At 36.5% G+C, this 17,205-nt stretch overlaps 1 protein-coding gene across 3 annotated transcripts in view; it reads left to right on the top strand.

Moving 5' to 3' along the window:
- PSD1 (phosphatidylserine decarboxylase 1) overlaps positions 1–17,205 on the top strand; it is a 237,285-nt gene that overhangs the window by 155,578 nt on the left and 64,502 nt on the right. For all 3 annotated transcript variants that reach the window (XR_016352819.1, XR_016352818.1, XM_089787359.1), the window contains exons 6-7: positions 3,721–3,830; positions 3,977–4,230. Coding sequence is in view for 1 of the 3 variants with exons in the window: in XM_089787359.1 (XP_089643485.1) it covers positions 3,721–3,830; positions 3,977–4,230 (364 nt within the window). In the remaining 2 variants the exon portion in view is untranslated. The remainder of the gene's footprint in view (positions 1–3,720; positions 3,831–3,976; positions 4,231–17,205) is intronic.

Raw genomic sequence — 17,205 nt, forward strand, 5'->3', positions numbered from 1 at the left:
TCTTAAAGTGGAGCATCCACAACAGTTGGGCCTCCTTGTCTATCCTCATCACAATGTTACCAGTGGCTGCCTCTTGCCGTGAGGCTGGAAAAGACACACTTGTTGTTACCGCCCGCACTTAATACTCCAATCACACTCGTTTAGTAGTCATCCCTTGACTGAGACCTTGCGAGTAGACTTACTCCAGTTGGGTCTATCTTGACATTTACTAATCTCCTTATAATCAAAATTTAAAACTTATATCACTAGTTATTGTACTTACTTCTTGGAGACCGATTTGATTAGTAATTAAGTCCACCATACAGCTATACCCTGAAAATGAAAAGTTACCAATGAGAGGCTGGGGCTACATCCTACTCTCACACTTGCCTTTAAGGGGTTTCGTCCTCAAAGCAACCAGTCACAACTAAGCAACCTTGTATTTAAATAATATCATATATTCGTGGTCTCAATCCCAATGTAGCTCCATGCTTTCATAACCTTGATATGAGGGAAGACACAAACAACTAGGCAATGTGGGTTTAAAAGCCAATTTCATCTTTTAGTCACTTAAGTTACTTTATAACTTTATAACATTAAAATATTTAAATAAATCTCTTAAAAGTCACTTGAACTTTAATATCTCTTGAAATACTTTTCTGATTGCCATGCCATCTGAAATAGGAATCTCTCCTCATAATTCCCCATTTGACCAAATACAGTTTCTAAAAATAGGAAGAGTCCATCTCTATTACCTTTGACTTGCTATACATAGTAAATATGGCAAATGGAGTCCAAATGACATCGAACGAAGGCCAAATCCATAAATCGTTGAATGTTGGAGATGAATCAATCCTTAGAAGACCTTCTAACCATCCTCATTAGCTTATGAGGATCCAATATTAGGCTAATCCTTGAAATTCTGATGTTGGCAACCAATGGGGACATCACAAAACTATCTTTATTGAATTCAGAAAATCACATTACATTTAAGAAAATTTTATCTACTAGAAAATAACTCTCTGCTAGCTTCTACCATGCTAGTTCTCCAACTCTCTAACTTCTCCTCCTTGTGCTTATCCTCTAATTGTCTACTTCATTAGTGCAACACTGCGAACATTGGTCGCGGCTTTGCACCTCTTTTTTCTGACTACTTACCCTACCATGTGATTGTGCGAAAATGTCTTGGCGCAACTTCGCTGTCCATTCTCTTAGCTACTTGTTTACCCTTGCGACCATGCGAACATAAACTTGCGTGGCTTCACAACTATTCTCCTTAATTGTCTGTTGACTCCTGCAACCTTGCGCAATATGGTTTTCTTAAGTTGTGACCTTGTGAAATCATCTTATTTCCTTTGATCATTGCTTCGTTGCTGCTTTGTTGACTTAACATCTTTTGTTCACGACAATGCAAAACGGTCTATTTTGGCTTTAGTCGCACCTTTGCTGCTGTTAATTAGACTTAGCATTGCTTGGTTGTGACGGTGCGAAACTGTCTGCTTTTCTATTCATCACCGCTTCACTACGGTTATGTTGCCTTAACCACTAGCGGTCGTGACGTTGCGATCCATTGTCTTTCCTTCCTTCACAACTTCGTTGGCTTCGTTTGATGTTACTCATTTCAAGTTGGGATCATGCCCCAAGCTTACTTTTCTTCACTTGTGCCACTTCGCATGTCTTTTATGTTTCTTCTTGTTGACTGTTGCGATTATGTGAAACCTTCACTTTGATTGTTGTGCAACTTCGCACGGTTAGTGAACTTAACTACTCATCTGGCTGCGAACTTGCGAATATCAAATGAACTAGACTGATGTTTTTTAAGTGCTTATTTGATGGCTCTTTATTCGTTGTGATCCACTCCTCAATCACAAACACGAAAATGAACTAGGGCTTGGATTAAAAAACCCTAGGGTGCTCCTGCACCAGGGGCTGTATTAGTCAAATGCATGCGTATTAGGCTTATATTCAGAAAATGCAATCAAATCATCTTCAGAGTCTATGTCATAAGAATCATCTACAAGCATTTATATTCTTTTGTCGAACTAACCCATTTTTACTTGCAACACGGGCAGAAAGATTAAGAGTCAAGGGGATACTATATGGACGAAAACTTTTTATTATATCCTATAACAAAGACACACCCTTCTTCACTATGTTTTTATGATATAGAAATTTAGGCATATCGTGTTAATTAAAAGAGTCCAACAAGTCAGTAATCCTTATCAGACTTACCTACTTTCTAGGGAATATATCAGACCTCCTCCATATTGGTAGATATCTTACATTGCACTAGTTAATCATCTTTCTGTAAATATCCTGGAAGTAATTTATACATTTGTCTAAGGTCACTTGCTAACAAATATTTTTGCTAATCTAATCAATGATAAACTTGGACTGCCTAAAATAATGTAGAAGTCTTGTTTACTGATCTCTCCAATTCCAATCAAGTTTTTATAAATTATAATCACAATTGATTGTTGAACAAAATAATGTATACATTGATAGGCCAAATCCTAAGAGGATCCCCAGGGGTAATTACACAAAGAATTTGGGAAACCATCTAGTCATAAAGTGCAGTTCAAATAGAAAATATGGTTTCAATTATGCTATACGTGTCATGAAACCATATGTTTGCAGACATGGACCCGGAGAGTACTCAACAAGCTAAAAAGTTTCAACTCGGCAAAAACTCAACAAAAACCGAGCAAAAACTTTACAACATAAGTACTAAAAATCAAAATCTTTTGAAGAAACATATTTTTTCGTGAAGTGCATTTGCAAAATGTATTTTCAATAAAAAATTGACATCTTGAAAGAGAAAACACATGGTTTTATAGTAAAAGCAACATAAAAATGTATTTTAACTAGTGTTTTACTTGTATTGACAAATTTACCCACATTTTTTTGTGCCTATAAAAATGTGAGAGTTGAACTTGTGAAAACTCAACCAGTAAAAGAAAAAAGGGAGTACTTGGAAATTCAGAGTATACGTGTATGCAATCTATGCATCAAACGATGAAATAGACAAGATACTGGTGTATTGTCTTTCTTTTTGTATTTCTTGCTGTTATTTTACATAATATTCTATGATGAACTCAATGATTTTTTTATTTTTAAAAACAAGGCAAATGTTTGTGTCGAATTCTTTGCACGGCTTCACAGATGGCTTCTAAAACAAATTTTCAATTTGTTATTGGATGATAATTTCTCTAAGTTACCGGCTCAGGTTGTGGGACAGGTGTAGGTGCAAGAACCCGGTACGTGGGTACATGATTTTTTTAAAAAGGTTTGGGTACACACGTGTGTGTGCGTGCGCGTGCGCGTGCGTGCGTGTGTGCGTGTGTGTGCGTGTGCGTGTGTGATTTATTTAAAAAACAAAAAGTGAAACATACAGACTTCTTAAACTAAATCATTTCATAGTATGATTCTTGAATATTGATCAATGCCAAATGTCAAATATAATATTAAATGCCAACTGATAGTGGTAGAAAAATATTCAAATATGCATAACGTACCCAGCAAGTAATAAATTTGGCAGTTGTTATAAGTCTGTGAATAAATCTCTTACAGCAGAAAATAGAATAGACAATATTTTTGTTTTAGATTCCATCATCTTGAAACAGAAAATGAACCTTATAATATATTTCAAAGCCTTGGAAATAATGTTTCATTTTTAAATGTGAATTTTTAAATTTTCTGTTTTTGCTGTTTATGACAAACTTTTCCTCTTTAATTATTCAGATATGGATGAAGTGGCTTTGCCCTTGGAAGAATATGGGTCTATTCGTGATTTTTTTGCCCGTAAGCTTAAAGAGGGCTCCCGTCCTCTTGATGAAGACCCAAAATGCCTGGTAACTGGTAACCAGCTATTTCTAGCTTGAAATATTATTGCAATGAACTTATGGAAAGAATGAACTATTAATCATATTCATTTATAAATATTTATTAGTTTCATGGTTCTATATTTAAGTCATTTTCATTGGTTTATTGTTGACAGGTGAGTCCAGTTGATGGAATTGTCTTGAGGTGTGGACAGTTAAGAGGGCCAGGAGCTATGATAGAACAAGTCAAAGGGTTTTCATACTCAGCATTTTCATTGCTTGGATCAAAATCTGATCTTCCTACCTTAGATACTCAAGAGGTTTGGCCGGTGGAATATGAAGAGAATCAAGTTAAAAAAAACTTGAATCAGAGGTCATGGTGGAGAATTTCTTTTGGAGCATCTAATGTTCGAAAGGAACTCCCCAAGAGGTACGGTTCATCTTTTCATAATTCTATAATCATGGAAGAAAATTTACTCTTGATTCCTTATGTTAATTGTACAAAGACGGAAAGAAAAGTGGTCATACATCAACCAAATGTTGTAGCAGGAAAATTGAAACTGAAAATTATAAATTAAAAAGAAGGTTGAGAAAGGGGAGAAGAGATAGTCTGAGCTGGTAGACAGAATGCAGCCAACATTTTGAAGCACTTTGCAGATTGCGTCTTTGGGGATTGATTTTAATGGTCCTTTTTAGTATTTTACAGAACTCTACAATTTTTAGGTTGCTGTCCAAACTAGGGTTAAGAACTTGTCACTTTCTGATCACCTAGATTTTTTGAAAGTGAAATGATAGCATACAGTGAAGAAGCCAAGGTATTAGTCAATTTGAATTTTTCAAATATAATGAGAACATCGTATTTTCTAACATAAACAACATGATGATTAATTAAGACATGAAGTTCCTCTTACTGTGCAAACTGTTGTCGTCTTTGCCTTGGAAGATCAAAAACATATGCAAGAATGTTTAATCATGAAACCTCAATACCATTACTAAACTCCTCATAGCTGTTACAGTTATATGATGGTGTCACACTTGTAATGTCCCACCTCCTGTAGAATGTCAAAAACCTGCGAATATTTGTTAGTAATCATAAAAGAAGATTGGAAAGATTAAATATAAAGAAAATTGCTATAAGATTAAATCTATATGTATATATTTCTTAAGTTAAATTCTACCCAACTACCCTTTTCTAATCCTCCAGAGGAGTCCTTCCTCAAATTATCTAATCCTCTGGTGAGAACTGCGTCTCGATTAGGTGATTATCATAGGAAAGGGCATCCTCCTTAGGCCTCTTGGGATCTCTGATAATTCACTACTTGGTAGAGATCCCACCTCTAACCAAGTCTCTGACATATGCATATGTTTAACCGCTACAATATATATATTGCCTCTAAGAGATTCCCTATGAATCTCTCTCTGGGATCTTAATCCCGACATTCATTTCTGAATGCCCTCTGATCTTCGAGTCCCTTTTTAAGGAAACTCAACATTCCTAATGAATGTTCTCTGATTCTCAGGTTGGGAATTTGATATCCATCACATGAATACCCTTAACGTTCCCTGAGGAGAATTAATATATTCTTGCTGTATTAACCATCCATTATAGGTAGCTGTGTACCTCTGAGATCTGAATAGTTGATGTGCTGGCTGGATATTATATTTGAATTGTAATTAGATTAGTGTATCCTTTACACTGATTCCTTTCGGCTTAAATGAGTATTGGCGGATATGCAAATTGATCAGTCTTCTAAGCTTTCAAACTCCCTTCACCTTGCTGACCCGTCACAGAGAGGCGTTTCAAACTTCCATTTTTTGCTTAGGTTATGTGCAGAGTTTCGTTCCTTGCTACCTTTATGCTGTTACAGTGTCACCTTCAGATTGTATTCATGTTTCTTCTGGTGCGGATATAACTGTGCTCAACTTCCGTTTGGTAGTGATTTGACCTCCATTTTCCTTCCTTCGCAAACACTGAGATTTCCCCGTCTTGTTTCCGCGTCTGATATTAGTTTGGTGTTGCTGTTGTTTGGGGTCTGCGCTTAACACTTCAAATGATTTCAATCAGTCCCTGCTTCCTCGTACGTTTTGGTCTATTCAATATATACGTGCTCCACACCTTTTGGCACACGCCGTTTAGGAAGTAGCGTTTTGTAATTCGATGGCTTAATGAATTCCAGTTTTAATAAACTACGATTTAATTATTAGGAATTCCTTTAATACATTATGATATACTACGATTTACTTATTTGGAAATTTCTTTTATTTAATATAATGTGTATGCCAAGTTCTTCACTCATTAAGATCTTAATTTATATAAATAATAAGAAAATAAAAAATAAATTATGCTTTTTTCTCTTTTATTAATAATATTCATTTATGTACATATTTCTTATGAAAATTTAATTTGTTGTGTTAATTACAACACTTCAGAATTTAAATTATTGAAGGAGCTCTAATACACACTACAAAATACGTTCATTGCTGTTATAATGTCATGATTGCATGCCATACAAGAGAATTCTATTGGAAACATCAAGACACATTCAACTGCTACGACAAAATGCTCAAAATGGATGGTAATGTCCACTCATACAGACATTGTGACTCATATGCCTATGCAGGCTGACCTAGTGGAAGATGGCTTGATGAGAATCGTGATGACCTAGAAATGCAACTCACAATATGGTTCAAATCAGGTTTACTGGCTGTAAGATTGATAAGGCTGCCCACTAGTTGCTTGAATGCTGATTAAATTGATCACTTTTATAGTGTGTTTTGGTTGAAAGTTTCAGCATGTTCTCCATAAATATAGACAAGATTCTGCAATATGCCATTCTGAACTTGTCGAGTAATGTCCTAACATATGTAGATTGAGTAATACAAATACAACCACCTGTTTTTCAAACTTATACATGGAGTAATCTATGAAGCCTAAATCAGTCATGCTTAAATCCTTACTCAAATCGTACTTGATTTGTTCAATAAAATGCGCCTCCCTACTTGTAGTGATGATTTCATCTATATAAATGACTAGTAGGTTGATCTCATTGCTAACGCTTTTGACATACACATTCTGATTTGAAGGACGTACCTCGAAGCTTGTTGAGTCAAATACATGCTAGTTTTAATGTACGACGCCTTGGATGCTTTCTTCAAGCCACACAGAGCTTTCCTTAGTCTACATATTTAATGCTCATTGCCTACAACCTAAAAAACCTAAGGTTGACATGTATATTTCCCCCTCCAAGTTATCAGTAAGGAAGGCACCCTTCACATCCATTTGATTGACCGTCCAACCAAATTGTGTTTCCATGGCCAAAACTAGGTCGATGGTGCTTATCTTTTCTGTAGGAGAAGAGGTATCCTTTTAGTCAATAACTTTTGTTTTGAGGAAACCCTTTTTTCCACGAGCTGTGCTTTTGTACTTATCAAATTTACCATTTTGTTCTTGACTTTGTACACCCATTTGCAACCAATGGGTTTCTTCTTGGGTGGAAGATTTGAATTAACCCAAGTCTCATTTTTCATAAGATTAATGTTGGGTTTCCATGGACTTTTCCCATTTCGGTTTACCTTTTTCTTCCTCAAATACTCATGGCTGATAAATCTCTTGAATGTTAGCCATAAGCACAAAGTTAACTGCGTTTTCCTTGCTCTTGACTTGATCATTTCTTTGAACATCACAAATGACTTTTTCACCATCATTCTAGTCTCTTTTGAGAAACCTCTTTAGGCAAATCATGACTTGGGTTGCTTGGTTTGGTGTCATCTGGATGCTGATGTAGGTTCTCCTGAAGACAATCTTCTGGAATTGGTACCTGTCTAGGAGATTCCACATGCTTAGAATGAGATTATTCATGTTCAGAATCATTAGAGTCCGTTCCTTTAGGTAGAGCCAATGGAAGTTGGACAACTAAATCTATAGCCTTCAATACTGTTGATTTCGAGAGAGAGTTGAAACTTTTTTATGTGATTTGTAAAGATCCTACTTATGAATTACTTAATCAAATTGTGAGATTCACCTATAGGTCAAAAATTTTGCTACTGTTAGATCGTTGACAATTTGCATGCGAAAAAGAGCATAGAAAAAGAGCATTTGAAGCATAGAAAACAAAATAAGGCAGACAAGAATTGTTAACAAAGTTCACAACTCAAGGCTATGTCTGCAGATCTGCCTAAATTGCAAGATCTTTGCCATTATTGATGATAATCCCACAAGTTATTAACTACATCACTCTGGTCTTCAAGTTGCAATGACAAGTTGATACGCCTCCCAAGAAAATTCAAGCCCTACAAGCTCTCCCTAATCCAGAACATTCAAAATCATTCCCTTGACGTAACATCCAACTCTACAGCTCAACTCAGATGCATGGTCTTTCCCAACATAACCTAAAGTCCATAAGTCTTTTTCTGTTCAAAACGGGAGGGATTGGCTCACAAAAGCATTAAAAATTCATTCTAAGTACATAAGAACTTCACATGTTTTTCTGTTACAATTTGTGATAAAAATATCATGTTTAATTCATTCCCGAGGTCCCCCCTTCCAAGAGGGAAAAAAACCCTTTTTATACTTTAAAAAAATGCTATATAGAGATCAACAATAATATTTCCCCATATCAACTAAATTGAGCTGAAAATCTTTTTGAAACAGACTTTTATCAATCAATGCATTGACAAATGCAATTCATTTGGATTATATCTTAAACTGTGTGGTGTAATGGTATTGTGACTTTTAAGGCAAATGGCTGGTCATGGTTCAAACCCCTAGACTCCCATATTTGGTCTTTACCCTGTTTTATACATGATAATATCAATATCGCGCCTACTATCACCAAAAAGTCTGCTTGGTCTAGAGGTTGGCGCTAAGAATAGTGGGAGGTTGCATGTTCAAAGCTCAACAAGTTTCTAACAAACAACCACATGCCAGTAGTGCTACTTGGCATCCATGCATTGTGCCACATCGCACTATGTTTTTTGTGCACATACTGACACATCATAATGTGGTTCGTACATGCCACCTGTGCTTGCCACCTCAACATCCTACCACCTGTCATCACTTGGTTGGTTGACACTAGCTATGCATGACACCTCAATATCTTGCAACATTTCATGCTTTGGTAATGCCATGTCAGCATGCTGACACGATCATTTGTACATGGTCAAGCCATCTTTTTGGAAACTTTGACCAGCCATACCTTTGTCATATGGACTCCATTTGAGCCCGTTTAAGTTGTGTTACGATCATGTTGATGAGCTCTACATACTAGAGCCACCACCATCCAGATTTGAAGACTTTCATTTCTTATGGTTTATAGGATCCTCTTGGATCATTATTGATCATATCCTTACTAAATGCCAAATGGTTGGTGTCAACACCAATCAACTTGCAGGCTTCATGATTGTCATTATACCTTGTGAGCATTAATTCCCGACTCTTCAAGTCTAGTTTGGTTCTCTTTGCATTTGGAATGTAGATGTATTTATTAAAACTGATAACTTTAAGATGAATCACCTTTGGTTTACTCCTAGACCATGCTTCTTTGGGGTCTTCTCCATCACTACCTATGTCAAAAACCTTTTGGGGAGATAAATTGCAGTGTGAACTGCCCAAAACTCCTTGGGAACAGTCCTATTTTCCAACATGCACTTGTCCATCTTCATAATAGTATGATTCCTTCTTTGAACTACCACATTCTATTGTGAAGTATAGGGTGTTATGTATTGATGTTTGATGTTCTGTTTACCACATAAGTCAATGAATTTGTTTGAATAAAGTTCATTTGCATAATTGGGTCTAAGAGTTATGATGTCATATCTTGGCTCTTTCTCTACTAATTATTTTTTAACTTTTGAGATTCCATTAACACATCTGATTTTGATTTCAAGAAAAACACATACAATTTCCTACTAAAATTATCTACCAAGAGAAAATACATGGCGCCAATGATCAGACCCTCTATTCATTGGTTCATAAACATCGACATGAATCAGCTATAGGACTATTAAGACTCTCCAAGCTTGTCCATATGCAAACTGAGTTTTGTGTTGCTTCCCTACTTAGCAAGCTCCACATACACATTTTATCTACTGTTATATGTCAGGTAAACTTTCTTCTAGATTCACCTGAGCTAATTGAGATGGGTAGGCTACGTTGAGGTGCCCATAATGCTGATACCATTGAGTATTGGAATCTGATCCACCCTTGATTACCAATGTATAGTTGTTGTTGGGAATAATTGAAACCTTCGGGGATAGTATTAGTTAAGTGTGTAAGTTGTCCGCTACCAAAGGTAGTTGGGATGTGACGGTTGAGTCGCAATCCTTCAAGTTCTGTAAGTTAGGCAAATCTTTTCTCACTAAGGGAGTGGCGACTCGAAGTTATATCTCTGTACTAGTGCATTGTGAAGTTGAAGGTATTGTGAAGGATACAACAGTTGGAATGTAGATTTGAAGAAGTGATCTCCAGTTCTTGACAATGGGTGAAAGAATTATGTGAGATGCGGTGCAAAAGTTACTAAATCCAGATAGGATCTGAATCTGCTGTTATTTGCAGCATTGAAGTAGTTTGAAGGCATCAGCATTGAAAGGTATTTTCCACTTTTATGAGATCTCCTTTCCATGAAAGTAAGTTTCACAATAGCTTCTTTGTCAAGTGGTATTTTCAGCACTAAGTAGGAGAGTGGTTTGATGTTTACCGCGTGGGGTAAATAGATTAATGCACATAGACAATAGACAAGAACAACAGAACTTCTTGTATTAGTCGCATATGCCAAAAACATTACATTATGCTTATGATGATGATTACAATGATTTTCCACGGTGTACATATACTGTTCCGAAGAACCTTTCTGAAGGGATCCATCGGTTACATTACAAGAACCTTCCCGAATGGACTTGTTGGCTACATAACAATAACCTTCCCGAAGGGACCCATCGGCTACACAATATCTACCGACGACATACATCTTGTCGACTACACAATATTTACCTACAACATCATCCCCCCCAAAAGAAAAAGTTGTCTCCGGACGACAATTACAAAATATCTGAGACAAATTAACAAACAAAATACATTAATTGACTAACTACAACAAGATAAATCTGCTTCTGTCACATCACTTTCACATTCGTCCCGTGCTTGTACCCACGTTGCATCCTGTAGCCTCTGCTAACACAATACTGTCTCCTTAATCAAGCTGACCTTAATAGTCACCCATGCTACTTTCTCTGCTTCCAACTCCTGGGTACCCTGAGCCAAGTGTCACTATACTGCCTTCAACTGGATAATCAGCTCCTCTTGTGTTCTCTCTATGCATCCACCAAGACAGCTTCATATCCTACACCTACTCTAAGTGCCTCAAAGCGTATCACCCCTCTCGAAAGGCTTTCTCCATTGATCTTTCCACCTCTGGCACACTATGTCTGCAGCAGCTCTAGGTCTCATCAATTGGTCACATTTCCCACGACTGATAACCGCACTGACTGGGGGTCTAGGGGGCATCACCCGCAGCGGAGTCGAGGGGCAGTGCCCCCGCGGGGTAGGCGCGCTCCCTGTCGTGATATAGGGCGGGGTCGAGGAGCAGCGCCCCCGCCGCCAAGACCAAATTAGCACTCTCAAACCCACACAAAATTGCATGGAACACACTATTTTTGTGATTTTCTTCCGATTCCACTCTTTTTGGAAACTGCTTATGTTTTCCCTTCCCTTTGGCATCATGCGTTATTCATTCCGAACTGTTTCAATTTGTTGTCGTTTTTTTTACTCATTTCGAACTATTTCAATCTGTCGTCATTTTTTTTTGTTTTCTCCTCTCTTTTGACTGCTTCCTTCTGCCCTTCACTTTTGACTGCTTCGAACATACGGTGCCCAATAAATTGCAATTGCTGTACTACTGGTATATATTTTCTCTTCAATTAGTTGCCCTATGGATGCATCAATAGGAACCCATACAATGGTAAGTTATATATTTTAAACTCTTTTGAAAGCTCTCCACAATCCGTACGGTGTCAACTAGAAGACTTAACAATCTGAAAATGCTGTACGGTGCTTGAATAAAACCTGCAAATCCATAGAACATTGAACCTCTAGATCCGTATGAAAGCCGTACGTCAGCAACATGAAGGTAAACAAGGAAACCATCTTCTAAAATCCATATTCCTTCAGAGATCTTTAAATCCGTAAGGTGGTGGTTAGTCTTCAAATCCGTACACCAAGCTAAGTCTTCAAATCCGTATGCCCAGCTAAGTCCTGAAAATTTGTACACAATATCCTACAAAATCTGTACTCCAAACAGAAAGCTGAATCTAGCAAACTGGAAACTTAAACTTGCAAATCCATATTGAAGCACACAAGCAACTTATCTTTCAAAATCCGTATTGTAGCTATTTTGACCTTTCAGAATTCGTGTGGTGCAATTGAGGACTTAATCTATGAGATCCGTACGGTGACAGACTACAAGCTTAATCTCCAAAACCGTACGGTAGTAACAAGAACACTTAACCATCAAAGAAAACAATCTCTAAAAGCCGTACGACCCCCAAAGTAGTTAATTTCCAGAATCTGTACGCTATTAGAGAACTTAATATGAAATTCGTACGGGCTGCAATCAGAAAGTTTTTTTAATCTTTGAAGTCCGTATGATAGCAAACTGGAATCTTAACTCTCAAATCTGTACGCAACAAGAAAGTTCAAGCACAAAATACTGTACGGTGCAAACAAATAAGTTTTAAAATCCGTTCATGACAGAGGGCTGCTTAATATCCAGAATCTGTACATGGCAAGTAGGGAATTCAATGCCATACGGTGATTTGCATGTTTCTTTCTATTAAAATCCGTACGGTGAATGAACCTTTAAAAAACCGTACGATGCTCTTTCAATCTTGTTTTTTTTTTGGAAAATACAACAAATTCAATTTTCCCTCCAGACTTCGTGTTGAAGTTTAGGATCTCTGATAGATGAACAATTACAAATATGTGCAATTAATTTCTGAATGAAACAAGCAGAGTAACTTGACTTATCTTGCAGTGTTTGGAGCAGACTCTTGAATTCTTCCTTCCTTAGCGATGATTGCTTCCTGCGAATCACTGTAGGTATATGTTAACAATGAAATTGCAATATTGTAGAATATCGACTACTGCAGGTACTGGTATATCTGATTGTAATTTTTTTTATATCTTCACTGCAGGTCGATATACTCATATATGTATATTTTGAATAGACATGACCCCGAAGAGTCATGTCTCTACGTGGCCCATGGGCCACGTAGGGACATGCCTCTTCGGCGGCATGTTTAACAACATTGTTACCGCTAACAAAACTTTATATGCGGATAACAATACATAACCGATAACCTCATGTTATCGGCACCCGATAATGATATTGAACATATCATTCACAGCGCGGGTATTATCTCAGTCGAGGGTAATACTGAGCAGAGGCATATCGACACCATCTTAGTCGATAGTAATATGCAGTGACACATCGACGCCATCTTAGTCGATGATTAATTCATATTAATAATGTGCAGTCCGACAATGATATCTGTCATGAGCAATATACAAACCAACAGCAAAGCAGTCGGATCAGACAATATAAAACATATGTATACTGTTTATAAATAACAACAAATATATAATAGAGGTGTATGTATACGTACATGTATGCATACATTAATATGAATACGTGTATGTATAGATATACCTCTGTTATATATTAAACAGTAACATATGTATAACTTCTTAGAATGAAGGACAGATATCAGGGTCGAACTATTTTACTTATTTCTCTGAAATAATAACATCATAGAAGATTCAGATATTCTTCTCCAGATGCTAAAACATCAACACTCCCTCTTTAGCAAGGGAGAAGAAAAACTTTAATCAGAGTCATCAATAAGCAATACTGTATGAACAGTAACTGATCTCTACTTGCACTTAAGCAATGTCTAGAGATAACACACATATATCCTCTACTTGCACTTAAGCAATGTCTAGAGGTAACGTACATATCCTCTACTTGCACTTAAGCAATGTCTAGAGGTAAGTCAAGAATAATCTCTATTTGCACTTTAAGCAATGATTAGAGAAGCCCAAAATAATCTCTACTTGCACTTAAGCAATGTCTAGAGAAGCTCAAAATAATCTCTACTTGCACTTAAGCAATGTTTAGAGAAGCCCAAAAATAATCTCTATATATACAAGATCGTCACCTTGTAGATAAATCTAGATTATTAGTTATGTACATGAATGATCGTCATCTTTCATTACATACAAAAATAGAAAAACAAATAATCAATTTTATTTCAAAATATTTCCATTACAAATAATCATTCCAAGTCTTTCCCTGAAATGTTTCAATTTCACTTTAGCAAGAGGTTTAGTAAAAATATCAGCTGTTTGATCATTTGTACTTATATACTCCAATTGTATAACTCCTCGATTAACCATATCTCTGATGTAATGGAATGGAATTTCAATATGTTTAGAGCGATTGTGAAACACTGGATTTGAAGAAAACTTAATACAACTTTGATTATCGCAATGAATCACCGTGGACTTCAATGGTCTTTTGAAGAGATCAGAGAGCAACTTTCGGAGCCAAACTGCTTCTCGGGCACATAGAGAGGAGGCAATATACTCAGCTTCAGTAGAACTTAAGGCTACAGAAGTTTGTTTCCGACTAGTCCAAGAAATCATACCAGATCCAAGACTGAAGCAGTATCCGGAAGTACTCTTGCGCTCAATAGAACTTCCAGCCCAATCTGAATCAGAGAATCCAGATAGCTCAAGATTAACTTTGTCATATTTGATTCCCATTCCAATAGTACTTTTTAGATACCTCATTATGTATTTAGCTGCCTGCAAATGTATCTTCTTAGGTGAGCACATGAACTGACTCAAGGTATGAGTTGCATAACAAATGTCAGGGCGAGTATTAACCAGGTACATTAAGGATCCAATAATTTGCCTATAATAGGTAGGATCCACATCTTCAGATTCATTCATACCATCTTTTAGTTTGAGTAAGTTTATCTCTATAGGTGTAGCAGCTGGTTTGCAATCCATCATACCAAACTTGTTTAATATGTCAATTGTGTATTTTCCTTGATTTAGTATAATACTGTTGTCTAGCTGCCAGATTTCTAATCCCAAAAAATAATGAAGTAACCCTAGATCCTTCATTTCAAATTCAGCAGAGAGATCTTGTTTACATTTTTCTATCATGTGTTCATCACCTGTGATTAGTAAATCGTCAACATATAAAACAAAGATAACCATATCATCTTCTTCTGTTTTGAAGTATAAATTAGGATCGGCTTCATTCTTGGCAAATCCCAATTTTAGCAAATAAGTATCTATTCTTTCATACCAGGCTCTAGGAGCCTGTTTAAGACCATACAGTGCCTTCTTCAATTTACAAACATGAGTCTGACGATCAAAAACACTGAATCCTTCAGGCTGTTCAACATAAACTTCTTCTTCAATCTTTCCATTGAGAAACGCGATTTTGACATCCATTTGATGTACTTTCCATCCTTTAGATGCAGCAATAGCTAGAATAGTTCTGACTGAGGTATATCTGGCAACGGGTGCAAAAGTCTCATCATAATCAATGCCTTCCTTTTGAGAGAAGCCTCGGGCCACAAATCTTGCCTTGTATTTTTCAATACTTCCATCTGCAGCGTGTTTGATCTTGAACAACCATTTGGAGGAAACAACAGATTTGTTTTTGGGTCTTGGTACAATATCCCAAACATCATTTTTCAATATTGAATTATATTCCTCAATCATGGCTTCCTTCCAAGATTGTTGTGAGAGTGCTTCTTTAACATTGTCGGGTTCTGATTTAATGAGTTCAAATAACAGAGCAACATAACAGGATTGATTTCTAGTTCTTTTGCTTTCTTGAATTACATCATCTGGTTCAACTTGATTTTCAGCTAACATCTTTCTGGCCCAAAGGGGTCTCTTTTTATTGTTACGGTTGACATGATCAGATTCATTATTATTAGACATGGAAGATATGTCAGAATTTTCCTCCCTCTCAATTTCTGTTTCTTGATCTTCTTCTGAAATACATTCATCATCATTAGAAGTCTTGAAAGCTGTGTCTTCTTCGAATATGACATCTCTACTCACCTCAATAGTTCTTTGTCCAGGAATGTAGATTCTGTATCCTTTTGAAGTTTCACTATAACCAATGAATATCCCTTTCTTTCCAGAAGGTTCTAATTTGGTTCTCCTTTCTTTTGGAACGTAAATGTAGACTGGACATCCGAAAATTCTTAGATGACTTAGGTCTGGTTTAACTTTGGTAAATGCTTCTTCAGGAGTGATGTTTTCCAATATAGAGTGAGGGCAACGATTTTGAATATATACAGCTGTATTGGAAGCTTCAGCCCAAAAGAAATAATGAAGGTTTTGATCATGTAGCATGGCCCTGGCTGACTCAACAATGGATCTATTTTTTCTTTCAGCTATACCATTCTGTTGAGGATTATAAGGTACGGAATACTCCCTCTTAATCCCAACAGAAATACAAAAGTTTTTTGAAGATATCAGAAGTGAATTCACCCCCATTATCAGACCTAAGGGTTTTGATCTTTTGACTTGATTGATTTTCAACTAGGGCTTTAAACTCTTTGAAGTTGGATAAGACTTCAGAAGACTCCTTAGTTTTCAGAAAATAAATCCAAGTTCTCCTAGAGTAGTCATCAATGAAAATTACATAAAATTGACATCCATTTAGAGAGGGGATAGACATAGGACCACAAAGATCTGTATGAATCAACTCAAGTATGTTTTTAGATTTATGAACACTATGTGGAAATGATTGTTTAGTGTTTTTCCCTAATGCACAACCTTTACAAATACTTGAGTGATCAGAATTAAGATTTGGAAGACCTTTTACAATTTTACTTATAGATGCTAAAGCTCGAAAATTTAAATGACCTAATCTTCTATGCCAAATTTCAATAGAGTTTGACTTATTTTTACTAAGAGTTAGGTTTAGTTCAGGATTTTGAGAATTACATAGTGTATAAAGACTCCCATCCCTAACCCCATTTGTTATAGCTTTCTTGATAGATGAGTTCCTAGTCCAAGATAGAACTTTATTTCCTTGAAATGCAATGTGGTAACCTTGATCAGCTAGTCCGGAGATGGAGACAAGATTTCTTTTGATTCCAGGTACATAAAGGACATTATTTAGCTGCAGAGTAATATCAGAATTTAGTTGAATAGAACATGTGCCAATGCCTTTAATTGGATAAGAGGAGTTGTCTCCAATAGTAACTTCTTCAGCTTCATGATTTGAGAGAGTATCAAACTTGTCTTTAAATCCAGAGATATGACGAGAAGCTCCACTCTCTAGTTTCCAGGTACTGTGATTAGAATTTAACTCAC

This window comes from Cupressus sempervirens, chromosome 6 (genome assembly GCF_028749045.1).
Source record: "Cupressus sempervirens isolate cs-2001-9-10 chromosome 6, ASM2874904v1, whole genome shotgun sequence".
Taxonomy (NCBI): Eukaryota; Viridiplantae; Streptophyta; class Pinopsida; order Cupressales; family Cupressaceae; genus Cupressus; species Cupressus sempervirens.